At 34.8% G+C, this 17,887-nt stretch overlaps 1 protein-coding gene across 3 annotated transcripts; it reads left to right on the top strand.

Annotated features, from left to right (window-relative positions):
- The first annotated feature begins 894 nt into the window (after positions 1 to 894).
- LOC133822151 (uncharacterized) lies at positions 895 to 9,208 on the top strand. Of its 3 annotated transcripts, none has more exons than XM_062254392.1 (10): positions 895 to 1,092; positions 2,233 to 2,304; positions 2,435 to 2,498; positions 5,515 to 5,719; positions 6,046 to 6,225; positions 6,567 to 6,647; positions 6,729 to 6,892; positions 7,264 to 7,400; positions 8,128 to 8,243; positions 8,829 to 9,208. In XM_062254392.1, the coding sequence occupies exons 3-10, from the start codon at positions 2,464 to 2,466 to the stop codon at positions 9,075 to 9,077; spliced, it is 1,167 nt and encodes a 388-aa protein (XP_062110376.1). In that variant the 5' UTR covers positions 895 to 1,092; positions 2,233 to 2,304; positions 2,435 to 2,463; the 3' UTR covers positions 9,078 to 9,208. The 3 variants fall into 3 exon arrangements, with proteins under 3 accessions (XP_062110376.1, XP_062110375.1, XP_062110377.1); XM_062254391.1 differs by having other exon boundaries at positions 2,230 to 2,304; XM_062254393.1 differs by lacking the exon at positions 895 to 1,092 and adding an exon at positions 1,530 to 1,545 and having other exon boundaries at positions 2,230 to 2,304.
- Positions 9,209 to 17,887: the final 8,679 nt, after the last annotated feature.

Raw genomic sequence — 17,887 nt, 5'->3', positions numbered from 1 at the left:
ACGTCATCGCTTTCAAATTTTGGGGATAGCATGGTCGCTTAGTGTATTTTACCATAAAGAATAAAATTGAACTAAGCGACCCATGGTCGCTTAGTGTCTTTTAACATAAAAAATAAAATTGAACTAAGCAACCTAAAGCGACCCAGGAGGTCACAGAAGGTTGCTTAGTGTATTTGAACATTAAGAAGAAAATTACATCGAGATACCCTAAAAGACCCTTAATTGCACTAGTCGACTCTATGAGTTACATATGGTCTTTTAGTGTAATTTTCAAATCAACATTCATATAATTTTTAGAAGAGTGATGAACTCTAACAATGAAAATAAACTTAAAATTATAGAATTTTCACTTTTTTCAAATTATACATCAATTTACTCAAAATCAAAATTATTCTAATCCATTAAACTCATAATCTTAATCATTCTAATTCATTAAAATATAATCATAATCTTACTTGTTCATTTGATGACTACTGACAAAATGTAGTTGATTTCTTCATTGTTGCTTCCATTATATTTTCTTCAAAATAAAGAGCATAAGAAAGTAAGGGAATGAGTGAAAGTAAAAATTATTGTAGAGATAAGTAAAATAAAATAAATACTAAGAAAAATCTTGTCACCATTGAGGGTGGCTAGAGCTTGTCGCCGACGAATTTTTCACGGTAGAATGAGGTTGCTGTCTTCAGTAGAGAAGAAGAAAGAGAGGTGTGTGAAAGAGAAAGGAAGAACACGATGAACTATTGTTTAGAGATTTGTTATATGTATTGAGCCCTATTTTATTTACAAATCCTAGCTCATCAGATTTAAAAAAATATAATAAGTATAAAAATTAATTAAAATAAAAAAGCCATTTTGCTAATATATAAAGACATTTTGGCAAATTCCTCATTTATCCACCTCTGGTAACTAAAATAAAAAAATAGTCCAAGTCCACCGCCTCGGATTCCAACTACTACTTCTCCTCGCCAAACTCCGATTTAGGATTTCTAAATCGGCCCCTTTTCCGATCGTCCTTAAAATCATGCCAGTTTCTGATTTAATCCATTGGACTTGATTCTAAACCGTGATGCCAGATGAGTTCAATGTCTTCAGGTGAATTTTATGTTTTATGTAGTTATTTTACTACGATTATGCTATCTCTTGTTTGGTAGCTGAGAAAGTAAGTACATGATACAAGGAAAAATGTGTGTGTGAGCTTTGTTTAGCATAATGCAAGTATTTGGCTTCGTCGAGCTTGAGCTGTGTTTGTGTATATATTTACACAATATTTTAGTGTATGTAAATCGAGTAAGATGAATCTAGGGATTTTTATTGAGTTTTTTGTTGGTTTTCTTAGCTGATGAATGGATGGAATGTATAATTACAGGGAGAACTAGTGCTGGTAGAGTTTAGGAGTTCTGAACAGTACATCTCTAGTTTCTTTCTTTGATTTTGATAGCATAGAGCTTTATGGTATTAAAGACTCCCGGTGAATGGTTGGATCTTGATATTTTGGAAAAAGCCGGTGTGTAATAATTTCTAGCAAAATATGAATGATAAGAAAAGGTACACTTGAACTTTACTTGTGCATAACATGGTTGGGCTCACTGAAACTGCGTAAATTTGCCAGTAAATGCATAATTATAACCTTTTTTTTGGGCCAGTAAATGCATAATATAATCTATTGCGAATCTTCCATTATATCTCTTTCAAAAGCAACAATTTAATTTGTCTGAGCAGAATACAGCACGGAATGTTTATTTTCTGCAGCTTGAATTGTTTAATTATCTGCTTTTTTAATTGTTGCTTCCAGTTATACATTTCTCTCATTACCATAGGCCTAGCGCTTGAAGGGGGCACAGGCACCATTCGTGGCATTTGAGTTGAAAAAAATTTAGAAACAAAATTTTTACCAAAAGCAAATATTTTTTTGAAATAAAGAAAAAACAAAGATAAAAAAATTTCTATTTTTGTGTTTAAAAAATTAAAAACAAAAATTTTATCAAATGCGACCATCATTTCTCTACAATTAAAGAAAATGAACACAGCTAATACCTTGTTTTGGGCCCTTTCCTATAATTTCTCAAATTTTTAATATTTATGCCAAGAGCCCGCATTGCTGAGATTGTAGCTCTAATTGTTTATTAGAAATGTTCCAATCTTTTTTTTGAACCTTCCCTATCTTCTCTTTATGATTTTACCCCAATACCCCTGCAAATTTGTCTGATTTGGTCAACCTTCTTTCTCCAGCAGTAATTGGTGCGGGATTTTGATCGACTTTTGGTTATCTGATTTCAGACTCAAGAAAAATTTCATCTTCTCGAGGTTCAACTTCTTTTGATTTTGGTTTCTCAATTTTGTATCTGTTATAAACATGCTAGGTGTTTGATAATAATTCTCAAAGAAAAGAAATCAATTTAATTTTGGATCGTGGTACATTTTTTTTTTGCTGCAGTGGTTTTCCTCTCGTGTTTTTGAACCAATATGCTAGCCGCGAAGCCTTTGCGTAAACTATTGAGGTATGTTTTTTGAAAGACTGAATATTTTCGTGTCCAAAGTTTAGTTTTTACTTTTCTTACAGTAAGTTCACTGAGAGTTTCATAGTTTTATGTATTGAGTATTATTTATTTATATATTTTTTAATTGTGCTTACACATCTTGAATGATTTAGCAACTAAAAGTCAATTTTGAGAAAACTTGGGATTTTCCCTTGTTAAGTGTTAGGGAAAGTGGTAAAAGTCTAAAGAGAGAAAACAAAGCCAATTCTATTGAAAACCCAAAACAGCTCCTGAACACATTAGTTAGGGGCAGTATATATAGGCCCAAAGAATACTAGATGGAAAAATAACAACCTCTAATATTTGTTATTATTCTAATACACCTCGCAAGATGAAATGTACAGATTTTTGACATTGATCTTGGACACTAACTCTTTGAACTGAGCTGGGAAAAAGGGTTTTGTGAGGACATCAACGAGGTTGCTTTTGGAAGGATCGTGAATGAGTTTGAGAGAACCATCTTGAATTCTTTCACGAACAAAGTGACAGTCGATCTCAATGTGCTTTGTTCTTTCATGAAAGATAGGATTTTCTGAGATGTGAATGGCAGCCGTGTTATCACAATAAATGATGGCTGGTTGGGAGTGATGAATGTTGAAATCTTTCAGCAAAGACAGCAGCCAAGTAATCTCACACGTTGCATTGGCCATAGCTCGGTATTTTGCTTCTGCTGAAGAACGAGAGACAATTGCTTGCTTCTTGGACTTCCAAGATATGAGTGATTGGCCAATGAAGACACAAAAACCATAAACTGATCGTCTGGTGTCACTACACGAAACCCAATCTGCATCTGAAATTTTTTTAAGAGATAAATCTGCACCAGTAAAGTTAGATTCAGCATATGCATTAAGGTCAGGTGGAGATTTAGAGTAAAAAAAGAAGCCTTGGCCTGACGTCCCTTTAAGGTATTGAAGGATACAGTGCTCCGCATGAAGATGAGGAGTCTGAGGAGTAGTTAAGTATTGACTTAGCTTATTGACAGCATGAAGATGAGGATTCCGATGAGTAATTGTCAGGACAAGTAATTGACACCCATGCCACCATTAACGTCGGCAGTAGGAGCATTTAAGCTCGGGTTGATGGCAGGCGAGGAGAAGGTATGGTGGATCGGGGAAGAGGACGAGTGCAGTGGTTGACCAACCCCTTTGTGAGGGAGAGAAGAAGAAGCCATATCGTGAGGATTAGCTTCCGACTGAGGGAAAGGAGGAAAGGGTGCAGTCGCCGGAGCAGGGGATGAGGACGGAGGAGGCGTCGACGAGGGCAGCGGAAGGCGGAGCTGGAAAAGGCGCCGAAGAGCTTCTGGTCTGGGTTCGTCGTGCGTGCCATCAGACTGAAAGAAGAAAGAACGTGCAAGGGTTTCTTGAAAATGGGTTAGGGCTTTTTCTTGAAGATGGCCTTTTAGTGAATTAGGTATGCATATGATACCATGCTAGGGAAAGTGGTAAAAGTCTAAAGAGAGAAAACAAAGCCAATTCTATTGAAAACCCAAAACAGCTCATGAACACATTAGTTAGGGGCAGTATATATAGGCCCAAAGAATACAAGATGGAAAAATAACAACCTCTAATATTTATTATTCTAATACTCCCTCGCAAGATGAAATGTACAAAATTTTGACATTGATCTTGGACACTAACTCTTTGAACTGAGCTGGGAACAAGGGTTTTGTGAGGACATCAACGAGGTTGCTTTTGGAAGGAACATGAATGAGTTTGAGAGAACCATCTTGAATTCTTTCACGAACAAGGTGACAATCGATCTTAATGTGCTTTGTTCTTTCATGGAAGATAGGATTTTTCGAGATGTGAATGGCAGCCGTGTTATCACAATAAATGATGGCTGGTTGGGAGTGATGAATGTCGAAATCTTTCAGCAAAGATAGCAGCCAAGTAATCTCACACATTGCATTGGCCATGGCTCGGTATTCTGCTTCTGTTGAAGAACAAGAGACAGTTGCTTGCTTCTTGGACTTCCAAGATACGAGTGATTGGCCAATGAAGACACAAAAACCAGAAATTGATCGTTTGGTATCACTATACGAAGCCCAATCTGCATCTGAAATTTTTTTAAGAGATAAATCTGCACTAGTAAAGTTAGATTCAGCATATGCATTAAGGTCAGGTGGAGATTTAGAGTAAAAAAAGAGGCCTTGGCCTGACGCCCCTTTAAGGTATTGAAGGATACGGTGCTCTGCATGAAGATGAGGAGTCCGAGGAGTAGTTAAGTATTGACTTAGCTTATTGACAACATGAAGATGGGGAGTCCGACGAGTAATTGACACCCATGCCACCATTAACGTCGCCAATAGGAGCATTTAAGCTCGGGTTGATGGCAGGCGAGGAGAAGGTATGGTGGATCGGGGAAGAGGACGAGTGCAGCGACTGACCAACCCCTTCGTGAGGGAGAGAAGAAGAAGCCATACCGTGAGGAGTAGCTTTCGATTGAGGGAGAGGAGGAGGAAAGGGTGCAGTCACCGGAGTAGGGGATGAGGACGGAGGAGGCGTCGATGAGGGCAGTGGAGGCGCAGCTGGAAGAGGCGTCGAAGAGCTTCTGGTCTGGGTTCGTCGTGCGTGCCATCAGACAGAAAGAAGAAAGAACGTGCAAGGGTTTCTTGAAAATGGGTTAGGGCTGTTTCTTGAAAATGGGTTAGGACTTTTTCTTGAAGATGGGCTTTTAGTGAATTAGGTATGCATCTGATACCATGCTAGGGAAAGTGGTAAAAGTCTAAAAAGAGAAAACAAAGCCAATTCTATTTAAAACCCAAAACAGCTCCAACACATTGGTTAGGGGCAGTATATATAGGCCCAAAGAATACAAGATGGTTATAACCAACTCTAGTCTCTAAAAAATATCAACCTCTAATATTTGTTATTATTCTAATATTAAGTGTATAGCAGTTTTATCCCCACTTGGTGAGGTTCTAGAGCTGTATCAATTAGTTAGCAACTAGTTCTTGATTGTATTCTTTCTTTTGCAGTAAAGGGTATGCAAGAGAGGTGTTCAAGTGGAGTAGAGAGTCCAGAAATGTATCTCAGTTTGATATCACGAAAAATGGTGAACCGGCACGGCACGGATGGAATTATAGATGGATAGTTGGCTATGACCATGATGCTGAAAATTTCTCTGTTCGTCATTATAGCTCTCATTTCAATGACAAGTGCTCAGGGGAATTAACAGATAAGGTGCCTTGGATTTTATATAACTTTGCTTGTTACTGCTGCTTACTTCATTGGAAAAATCACTGTGAATGATAGAATAATGGACAGGAGGGTTGGAAAAATAAATATTGGCAATGTTCTAACATATTAATATGTTTAGGTACATCTTTTCCTCAATCTTAGAGCGTTTTTCTACATTGTAATGTTTTTCTATGCCTCTTTCTGTTTTTACTAGCTGTCCCTTGATATTAAGTTTTTTTTCCTTAGTCAAGAGGCTTCAATTTTTTTATTTATTTTTTGAATTCCATAGTGCATGGATTCTACAACTTATTAATCTATTGGTGCTGCAGGTTCTTAGAAATATTCCAGAATTTGTAAAGATAGTTGAAGTTGGACCGCGAGATGGATTGCAGAATGAGAAAAACATTGTCCCTACCTCTGTAAAGGTTGAATTGATTAAAATGCTAGTCTCTTCGGGGTTACAAGTTATAGAAGCTACAAGTTTTGTCTCACCAAAATGGGTTCCACAGGTAAACAATTTGGCAATTATGTGGAAAATGAACTTCACTGTGTTGTGTGAGTTGTAGACTTGTTGTGTGAGTTGTAGACTTGTAGCTATGTTGGTTGCTAGAGCTGTAAAAAGTATTATTTTACTTGCTCCTGCTCCCTTTCATGCTGTTAACTAGTTTGTCAAATGTTTTTTCCCCTCTTATTGAGAATCATATTGTATCTGTTTTATTTTTTCTTCTCATTTTTCTGGATCATAGATTCTTTAGTTTATGATTTTTACTTTTCATGGTTGGAGTTTTAAACCTTTCTCATCTTTAGTTTGATGGACTTATATTTTACTGGTATCTTGTGTATCTTTCAGCTATCAGATGCTAAGGATGTAATGGAAGCAATTCAAAATGTTGAAGGAGCTAGTTTCCCTGTGTTAACTCCTAATCTTAAAGTAATATTTTTGAATGCGAAACATAAGAAACGGACAGAATTCAGCATAAAATAACTGATTTGGCTTGTTTATTTTCTGTAGGGTTTTGAGGCAGCTGTTGCTGCTGGTGCTAAGGAAGTTGCCATCTTTCCTGCGGCCTCTGAGTCCTTTTCAAAAAGAAATCTCAACTGTAGCATTGAAGATAGTTTAATTCGGTATCGTGATGTTGCCCGTGCTGCTAAAAAGCTTTCAATTCCTGTTCGTGGGTATGTAGCCCAACTGTCTATGCTCTTCACCTATGTTATTTTAATTTATTTAATATTTTCCTATGCATTATATATTTATATTTTTCTTTTCTGGGTAATGTTTCTCTTACATGTAGATGAACTATATACTGTTTTTAAAATATATTTTACTTTGTTAGGTAGTTTCCTGAACATCTGTTATTCTTGTAGATTTTTTTTTTTGGGTAGAAAATTAGAACCTAAAATCTAAAGAGAAAAGCTGTTCTCATACTCTTTTAGCGATCATTTTGTTCTTTCCCAAATATGGTTTATACTTTTGGTTATGCTTGTTATGTTTTGTATCTACAAAAAAAATTATGGGTTAAATTCTTTTCATACGTTAATCTTGTTAGATACATATCATGTGTTGTGGGGTGTCCACTGGAAGGAAAGGTATCTCCATCACAAGTAGCATATGTGGCCAAAGAACTTTATGATATGGGTTGCTCGGAGATTTCTCTTGGCGATACAATTGGTGTCGGTACACCTGGTAATCTTCAAGGGTTGCTTCCCTTCCTTTGCCTTTTTCTGTTTTTGTTTTGTTTTTTTTAAACTGTCTTTCACTAGTCATGAATTTCATTTTGTTAATGGTCTAAAATTTTATTTCTTGACTGCTATGAATTTTTATGGAGTTCGTGTTGGCCTCTTTCTTTTTGGTCAGATCTGCTTCTTAAACAACAGTATAAAATCAAAACTGGTCTTTTGTGGATTGAGGTGATAAAATTGAGATTAAAGTGCATAAATAACCCAAGCAATTTCATGAATGCGTGCATGTATGTATGGCAATTGAATTTTATTTTCAATTCTTTTATGATGAAATAAAATCATAGAACCTAGGGTAACAAGTGAAGGGGAATGGGTGTTTCTTTAAATGCAACTGAATTACTTATCTTTGTTGCTTGATAGTCATTTATTAATTTCAGGGAATTGTATGTCAAGTAAAATTCAAATATAAAGTTTCTCATTTTGGGAATATTATTTTATCTTCCCTGGTGTCTGGGGCTCTGCCTGACTGTTGATTTTATCTACAGAGACAAAGCAGTCCAAAACCTTGGCTAGTCTTGCCTGGCCTCACCTGTTGGGTCTATGAATAATAAATGATATAATTTTACTCTACTAATTGGTTGATCACTTATTTTAATGTCTCCAATTTATTGCTGTGGTTTATTAACCCTCCCATTCTGATGTGAACTTGTTGGCTGTATATTTTTTCGTAGGTACTGTTATTCCAATGCTTGAAGCTGTTATTAACGCCGTGCCTATTGACATGCTAGCTGTCCATTTTCATGATACATATGGACAGGCTCTTTCAAATACACTGGTCTCCCTCCAGGTTTGCAGACTTCTCTAACTAGTTTTAAGAGTATCATTTTTTTGTTTTGTTTTGTTTGTAACATCAACCTTAAGGATTGTTTGACTTAGTACCAATACGAGAATAGCAAAAACTTGTTCTGGCCATTGTTGTATTGAACTTATTGATATGGTCTACACTTGTAAATAGTTGAACATAATGAGGTAACTAGAAATGAATAGCAAGCTTAATTTGGTTTTTCACCATAGGATGATCATTACGTGTAATGTGATGGGGCATTTGGATGTACTAATTCATTTTTCTTAATTCTAGTTCATATCAAAGCTCTATATTAAAAATGTATTTTTTAAAAAAAAATAAAAGTTGAATCTGAGAAATAAAAATGTCCAACCTGAATTAGGTGGCCTAAAGAGTAAATTGTCTTTTAAGTTGTTTGGCATAACATTCTTACTGAGTCATGTTTGTGTAAAACTCATTACCAGTTCACTTAAATTAGAACTCATAAGCTTCCCTGGCTACTTCTTCGCAACCTAATTCTTACTAGCAAAGCATTTTTCCCTTTAAATTTATTATATTTTAGTAAAATCTTGTTAATTTTCGTCACAGGTAGGGATTACCACTGTGGACTCATCAGTCTCCGGTCTTGGGGGCTGCCCATATGCCAAAGGAGCTACTGGCAATGTCGCGACTGAGGATGTTGTGTACATGCTTAATGGACTTGGAGTGAGGACCAATGTCGATCTCGAAAAGCTCATCATGGCTGGGGAATTCATTTCGAATCACTTGGGACGCTCATCTGGTTCAAAGGCAGCAACTGCCTTGAGAAAAGTTCCTTCTTGTTCCTCCAAGCTATGATGTAATGGGACTTTTGTTAGCTCCTTCCATTCTGTAAACTTATGCATGGACATCCACATGCATTGACAGTATTGTTCCAAACTGAACAGATAATAACAGAATGAAAATAAAAACTTCAGCCTTAGAGCCCACTCACTCCTTAAGATAAAGACAACGTTGTACGTAGTTGAATTAGAAATACATCACATAGGATAGATTACTGTGTTCAGCTATTATTCAATTTCTTTGGAGTCTAATTTAGAGGAGTAAGGACCAAGGTAATGGATCAAGTTGTTTCATAAGACCATGGGATTAAGTTGTTTTAAATGAGTAGTTTGGACTTTTTAATCAATTCACTCTCTAACTATATGTTAGCGCTGCACCGACTCTTCTTCGGTAATCACTTTGGGCTTCTAGTGACAGAAAGGCTGACCTGAGTTTTAGTAATAAGTGGCCCTGTAATGATTAAAGTGACTCTTTTTTAGACCAGGAGACCGTATCCATAGTTTCCAACTCTTCAATTAAAGAGAAGCCTATTTTTATGATTGACTGAAGATACTTTACCCTAGGGACCATTTTCGAAATGGCCAAATGGGAATTGTGGAACAGGAACAAGCACCTTGTAGTTTGAAAAGTGTACATTAGTAATTCAAAAAATGAGTGCTTTAATATTATTTATACGCATATGTGTATGATTGATACATACCTACGCACACTTATGTTAATATGTTGGAATATGGCAGTAGAAACAAAGCTCCTGATCGGTAACCTGGAAATAAACAATTTGACGTTTATTTGAATAAAAATGCTAGAACAAAACTTAAGAATATGTTCCATAAGTTTATTTCTATTTTTTATTTTTTAAAATTTTAATTAATTTTTACATAATTTTGAAAACAACTTTTTCTTACTTTTAATTTTTTTTTAAACGTTTTTCTTCTCCTTTCTCATCAGCTCCATCTTGCTGCATCTTTTTCCTTAATTTAGAAAAGCTTTTCATCTACTCATTCACTTGCTACTAGCTCTAATGTCCACTTCTTCAGACTTTAGGTACTATTTTCTTGTCTACTTCGTATGAACTTATTTATGTTCTATTTTTTCTCAATATTATTCTCAATACGAATAATTTCTCAATATTCTCTTGCATTGTAAACGACCTAAAGGCTTTTGGATCTATATAAATTTGGCTTAACTACTATATCGAATTCTTAGGATTGAATCTATTGTTAACTATGAATCTATTTCTAATTTTTCTTTTGGGTCTGGTTTTGATTTTTTTTTTCTGTTCAACCATTGTTTCTTAGATTATTGATGATTTGTTTCAGGATTATTGTTTTCTTACTTGATTGTGGTTGACTCTGTGAGTTGCTTTCATTATTGTTCTCTGTTTGTTGAATTGTCTTGAAATTTCATTCTTTTCATATTGAAAGAGACCTGACCCTTGTTTTGACATGTATTGGAAATGTTTGTGATGTATTTGATAAAATGTCTGCGATGTTTTTGCTTTAATTCTTTGATTTCAGGCCTTGTTGGTTATAGGCTAAGCATAATTCCAGTCAAGTTTGGATTCGTTTTATAAAGTAACTTTTTATTTTAGGTTAGCCATGCTGTATATACAATTTCAAATTTAAAATCAGTTCTAGCAACATAAAAGTATATTATATAAGATCAGATTGAATATGGTACCACACCCACCAAACACAAAAAATATATGTAATTTGATATACACTATATAGATTGGGACTATATTTTTTGGGTTTCAATATTATATGATTTATGTGTAGAATGATAAGTAGAGATAACAACATCCTCTTGAGTAATATTGACAGCAAAACCAGAAAGTCTGTAACTGTATATCATCAACTCTATTGCCTTTTCTTTACTGTACCATTGACATCATAAACCATGCTACTCATAATTATGTGTTTTAAGTATTATTGATATAACATCTACCTTGTGGACTAATTAATTATTATTTATTTGTTGAATACGAATTCCTAATCTTCTGTGTTCGTTAGAATATGTCTAGGTCAAGAGTGCACCATAACCTTACTGGTTATGGGAAGAAATTTGTCCATCTCCCCACTGGTTTTGGACAAAAATCTGGATTGGTGGATCCCAGTTTGTTTTCTAGTTTGAAGTATTGGAGTTTTAGAACAACTCATAAGGTGTTCGTGCTGACTGGATAGGGACGGTGGCTCAATTCGGATTTGTGAGAGGACAAGGTTAACAGATTATGAGATGTCGTTAACTTTAGATGCATCTTTGTGGCTGTTAGAAGAGGTGGAATGGATGATTGGTGCTAAAGTTAATCTTAGGGTAAATCATAGGAGAACTTTCAGGAATAACTCCATGAGGGTGATGTTGGATTGCTTCCAGAATGTTAGAGGAGTTTTTTTTTTGAAAGATTTCAGTCCTCAAAAACAGCGTTTTTATCTCGATCATCATTCCTGAGGAGGACTTCGCCAAGGGCTAGATAGGTTTAGTGGATTGTTTGATTCAATTGGTTAGGAAGAAAGAATTCAACTCTCAGGGGGCTCTCAGAAGGAAGGTGGACAAATCAGTTTCTTGGGCTTCCATTGTTAAGAGGAATTCATATAAGGCGATCATGGCAGAGAAGGAAGAGGTTGTTACAGATGAAAAGATGATATTGGGGGAGTGCCAAGCAGTTGAAACAAGGGATGAGGCAATTTTTGACTGGCGGTTTGCTGTTTTTATGTTTAGAATGGATAGTTGACTCTCATGGTCAGCTATTCAAGATGGAGTACAGCGATGGTGGGGAAAAAAGTTTAAGTGTTTCTAGTTTCTCAGATGATAGAGTAATAATTTGGTGTGCAAATGAGAGAGAGCAGAAGAGGTTGGCCTCCACTGGATCGGTCACCATTCCCGGAATCTCAACAATAACCTTTGTTAAATGGAGCTGGAGAAGTCAATTGTTGGAAAGGAGAATCTCGTGTAAACATGAATGAATAGGTATTGAAGGGATCCCTTTGAATATTTGGAACCACCATGTTTTCAAGGTGATTGGCTCATTCTGTGAAGGGTTATTAGATATCGACAGAGACACCTTAGAGGGGAAGAATCATTTCTATGCTCGCCTTAAAGTGGTTGGAGATGCTTCTGGATTTATTCCCAGCAGTATTTCCCTTCCATATGATGGGGAAAGTCTCTCCTTGCGTCTGTTTAGAAGTCAGCAGAAAGGTGGGAAGGAGACCCAGCGGTTCAGACAAGTTTGGATGAGGAAACTGTCTAGGGAGGAGACGACTAGACCAGAAGCTTTAGCAAGGATTCGCTCGGAGGAGAAAGGGGGGCTCAATCGCGAGAGGGAAGAGATTAGAGAGAAAGACGTTGAGAACATGGGAGGTGACATGGTGGTCAACGGTGGCCAGGAGGCGCTGTACTCAGGGCATTTTGATGCGCCAATTTCGGCAGGAATTAAGGAGATGGTCAATTTTTCCCGTAACTGTTGCATGCCTTTAAAGAAAATATTTAAGAGATTAATGACAGATTTATCTTTTAAAAATGTTGGTCTGGCCAGCACGTGTACAAGTTTTAAAAAGGTGGAGGAGATCACCTTAAACACGTGGCAGCTTGAGGATTTTAGGTTCTCTCTTTTAGTTGATTCTTTGGGCTGGTTTTTAATTTTTTTGGCAAATGGGCCTTGCTATTTTAAGGTGGATTTTAGGCCAAGGGCTCTCTTCAATCCAATGGGTGATTTTAAAAAACTGGGCCACCGTGGATTGGGCTGGTCAGGTTCGAATACCTTGTTGCGTATCCTTCGAGGAATTAATCCAAAGGGCCGAGATAGTTTTTTTCAAGGGAAAATTGTTTATTGGGATGACTCGGTGCGGAAGAGCTCTTCTAGGAAAATAGTGTTCTGTTGGAGAGTATATAGGAAAATGAGTCAAAAATTAAAGCGGAGATGGCTGGCTGGAAAGTGTATTCTCGTAAGCATTCTCAGAGTAGCGCATCAAGCATGAATATTTCAGAAGAACAAGGAGGGGGGATGCCTTTTTTTGACCCAGTTTTGGAAGAGGATAATTTTGTCTATCCAGTGGTTGAAGAGCTTGATTCGGGTAGTTCGGAAGATGAATATGTGGATGGTGTTACTGACGGTGAAAAGGTGGACGTTGAGGATAGTATGGTATAGGTGAGAAGCTTGTGGGATGGAAAAAGTTTTGAAGGAGGATCTACGTTTGGTGTTGTAGACAAGGGTGAGTGTGAGAGTGAGTTGTTGGATGGAGGTCCTAAGTAGGAAAATCCAGTCGCTTTGGACATTGTTACGAGAAGGGAAGAAGATATGTTGAACGAGTCATCCAGACTTCTTAATACCATGGTCTCTTTGGGTATTTCGGTGGAATCAAATGTTAAGGGGGAGGAAAATAAAGGTGGTTCTGTAAGTCTGTCTCAGAAGAGTTAACGTGAATTACGGAAACTGAGTTTCAATGTTAACTATGATAAAAGGAAGAAGAAAGGTGTGGGGTATAGTTATGAGTTATGAAGATTCTTTCTTGGAATGTGAGGGGCTGTGGCAACAAAGGAAAATGAAAAGCGATTAAGGAATCAATCTGTAAAGTTATTCTAGACATTATCGCTCTACAAGAGGTAAAAAAGGCATCAATAGACATGAGTTTCATTGGAAGCATCTAGCGGTCTAGGTTTAAAGCTTGGATTTATCAGCAGGCGATAGGTCGTTCGGGAGGTACCTTGGTAGCTCGGGATACAAGGAGTCTCTGTTATTGACTCTTTAGTTGGGGATTACTCAGTTTCTGTTTGCTTGGAGGCTGAGGGGAAGGACCCTTGGTGGTTCTCTGGTGTGTATGGGCCTGTAGTGTATGGTAACAAAGAAAGCTTTTGGGATGAATTAGCAAGGTTGAGCGCTATTTGTGGTGATAATTGGTGTGTTGGGGGAGATTTTAATGTGGTAAGGAGAGTTGATGAGAAATTGAATAGCAAGTCTAATACAAGGAGTATGAAGATGTTTGTAATGCTCCAACATTCCTAATAAGGTTTAAGATCTTGATTAGGAGGTCGGGAGGGCCATAATTAATTTATTATTTTATTAAATGTCCAAATAAAGATAAATTGTTGTGAGGATTATAGAATTCTTTTTTGGTAAATCAACCTTTTTTGTTTGTTTGTGTAAATTGGCTAGTAACCCCCAATTTCTTGTAGTGTAACAAGTAAAACAATACTAATGATATATTAACGATATAAAATTGTAACCCAACAATGTGCACAATAAACAAGAAAAAAAATATAAAAAAAATGGTATAGGTGTAAATTCATGGTATTATTACTTGGGGTATGACGTTTTTTTTGTTAAGTTTTCTTCCATTTTATGATTGTTTGTGTGTTTTTTTTTTCATTTTCACTTTTACAGTTTCACTGAAGTTGGAATCTGAGTCAAATCTTGATTGTTTCCATCATTATCCTAGGAAAATGGCATGGATAATTTTATAAAAAAAAATCTAAAGATTAAAATTTTGAATATAATTTTGGAAATTGTATGTTTTTTTTTTATTTGTAAAAATTAACTAAGGTAAAATTTATATAACATATATATTTTTACTCAGTTTTATTTTTATATATATAATTAATGCACTTTTTATATGTATTTGAAAATTAAGAAATTGTGCAATTTTTTTAAATTTGGTTTATGTTGTGCCTGCTTTTTGTGCACGAGAAATATAAGGAAAATAATGAAGTTGGCGAGTAGCAATTTCTACAAGAGCGAGTGTTGAATTGAAGAAGGGACCAACTCGAATGAAGATGCAATAAGATGAGATATCAAAAGCCTTGCAAAATACTTGATAGTTGTAGAGCAAATGTTAGGATTGATTCAGATTACTTTAAGCAAGTAGGTATTTTCTAAAAATATAAGCAATTTTCTAGTAACATCAACTATTCCAAGAACAAATTATACTTATCAAACATATTTTTTGTTTTTTTAAAATAAAGAAATAGAAATAAAAATAATATTTCTATTTTTGTGTTTAAAAAATTCAAAAACAAAAATTTTACTAAACATAACTATAATAAAAAGAGTATTTTTTTTTTGTATAAATTTTGGTGTTGTGATTGGAATGGAAAAAAAAGATATGGTGCTAAAATTTCCCTATTTTTATGTAAATTAAACACCAAAATGCAAATTGTGGTTGTACTTTGGGAAAGTTATTGATTTATCAATACTACTTTTGTGAGGAAACTTGTAAAAGTACAATGCTTTAATTGATATTTTAAAATAAATTTAAAATCAGTTTTTTTTTTTAAAATACTGAGTATGGTAAAAATTTGCAAAAATACTTTTTTTGTGGTAGATTTTGTTTCTTCATGTCATGGTTAATATTTAGTAACATAATAACTTATTAGTTACAAATACTAATAATTTATTTATTTACTTTTAGTCTAATTTAGACATATTACATATTTTTAGAAAGAAAGTTATGTTGTCATTTTCTAACAAATTTCTTGAAGAGTGTTATAAAATTTGTAAACTTATGTCTCTCCCATTTTAATAATTACTAGTAAATCGCAGGTGATGGTTTACATATGTACTCTCATTTTTATAGCTCATTTTATAACATTTTTTTAGGAAAATTTAAAGTATTTACTAAAAAATATATTATTTATCACACTGATAAGACATATTAATATAATTACTATGAACTATAATGAAAAATTCAAGTAAGAACTAAATGTCTAAGAATTCAAGTCCTTCACTGCAGAGTATATATGGGCATAGTAATTTATTTAGAAAATATATTTTAAATCTTTTAATTAATTTTACGTTATGAAAGTTTTGTATAGAAAAGTTTAATGTGAAATTAGGTTAAAATTAAAATTTATTTTTTAAAGGGTTTATATATTTTTAGACCATATATTTTGTCAAATTAATTGTTTGGACATTGTGTTTTGACAAATGACTTTTTCAATTCCGTGTTTTGTAAAATAGTTCAAATAGAACCCTAAACTAGATTTTGGTCAAAGTTTTCTGAGCTAAAATTACAAATAATTCACCAAACTAACAATTTAAAACAAAATCATTTTGCCTAACAACAATACTGTTATGTTCAATTTTTTCTTAATCAAAATTGGGTTTAAGGGTCTATTTGAACTATTTTACAAAATACAGTGTCCAAAAATGAATTTGTCAAAACACAATGTCCAGTTAATGGGACAAAACACAGAGTTCAAAAAAATATAAAACTTTTTTTAACAGTGAAATATAATAAATTTAAAATTTGGGTAATATCTTAATATAAATATAGGGAAAGGCTTAAGTGCTCCACTTTTCTTTTCAACACCGGTGTTGTCTATATCTGGCCTTACACGTGTACTTGTTGACTCTAGTTTATATAAATTGAAGGGTGGAACACGTTATTAATTGTACAACCTCCCACTCCATATCATTCCTTTAATAGTTGTTTTATTTGGAAAAAATTGTTTGCTCCCGATTTTGAAGTCCCTATTAATCGGTGGGTTCATTTATAAAAGTAAACACTTGAGAGAGATATTTTTATGGGTATTGGATCTGCCGAGAAAATCCCTCTCTAACCCTGGTTGTGGGTGGTGATTATAAATTTACTGGGTTTTGGATCTCCCGACTTCTGAATTCCTTCAATACCCGTCGTTTGTTTGGTGAGTTCTGTCCTTAATAAATTTATTGGGTTTTGGTATAGTGAGTTATGTCCTTAACGGTGGCAATCCGGGTATACCCGCGGTGTGTATTTTTTCCTATCTTGTTAGTGTTTTAAAGTTAAAGGTGGGATGTGATCTTCACTCTCGTTCCTCTACTTCTTATTAAATGTTACTGGGTTGGTTATTTATCTTTGTATAATATGCTTGTGACTTATAACCGATTGGATCATTCGTTTGCAGTGTGAGTATTTAGTTATTAACAATGGGTCTATGTTATTTTCAATTGAAATGAATGGAATTGTTTTGGGGACAACCTTGGTGTATTCTAGTTGTATTTGATCAAAATGCGAAATCTCGTCAAAAACATTTGTGTTATATTTTAATCTCGTGAGTTTATCTTTGTACAAGAAGGGCACCTATATTTATAGTTTTGAGATTGTCTTTAAGATTGTTTGATTTTGAAATTTTGTCTTCTTTTTTGTTTTTGTTTTTTGCTGTAGGAAGGTATGTAGTTTGGACTGTGGTAGTCGTTTAGCACTAAACTACCTCAAAAATTGAATTGTTGTTTTTATTATGGGGGTAAGTTATTTTCTACTGACACCCACTAATATTTTGTTGTTTGTGACCGTCAATATTAATTTTCTCTTTAGAGTATCCCATAATTTTAGTATAAGTTTTGCTTCAATATTTGAATGAGCATCTTGAGAATTGGCAGGAACCGGATTGAAATACCATTCTATTTCAGATCATAGAGCGTCAGATGTCAAGCATGGAGTACTGTGTTCGTTCGATAAATGCAAATATTGACCTCCTTAGAACCGATGTTAATCGTCTAAAGCATCGTTTGGATAAAAGCGATCGTGAAGAAAGTAATTTCGAGGATCTTGTTTTAGAAAAGTTACATGGGGAACAAGGACCAAAGAAAGTAGACATAGATAAGGATTGTGCATTGAGTGAGAATAATCAAAACACAATGCCCGATCTTGATTACTTTTGTCGACTTGCTGATGTTGGTAGTTATGTGGATGAGGATTGTAATTTTGTTACACTTGATGTTGATGGGGATGTGAAAGGCAAAAGGGTTTGTCATATTGGTTTCATTTTGATTTTTGTTGTTAGAATATTGATAATGTTTTGAGATGAATTTCATTTAACTAATAATGTAATTAAGAGTTTGTTTATATTACTAA

This window comes from Humulus lupulus, chromosome 3 (genome assembly GCF_963169125.1).
Source record: "Humulus lupulus chromosome 3, drHumLupu1.1, whole genome shotgun sequence".
NCBI classification, from domain to species: domain Eukaryota; kingdom Viridiplantae; phylum Streptophyta; class Magnoliopsida; order Rosales; family Cannabaceae; genus Humulus; species Humulus lupulus.
Note: the sequence above shows the minus strand (reverse complement) of the source record. Positions and strands in the feature narration are given on the sequence as shown.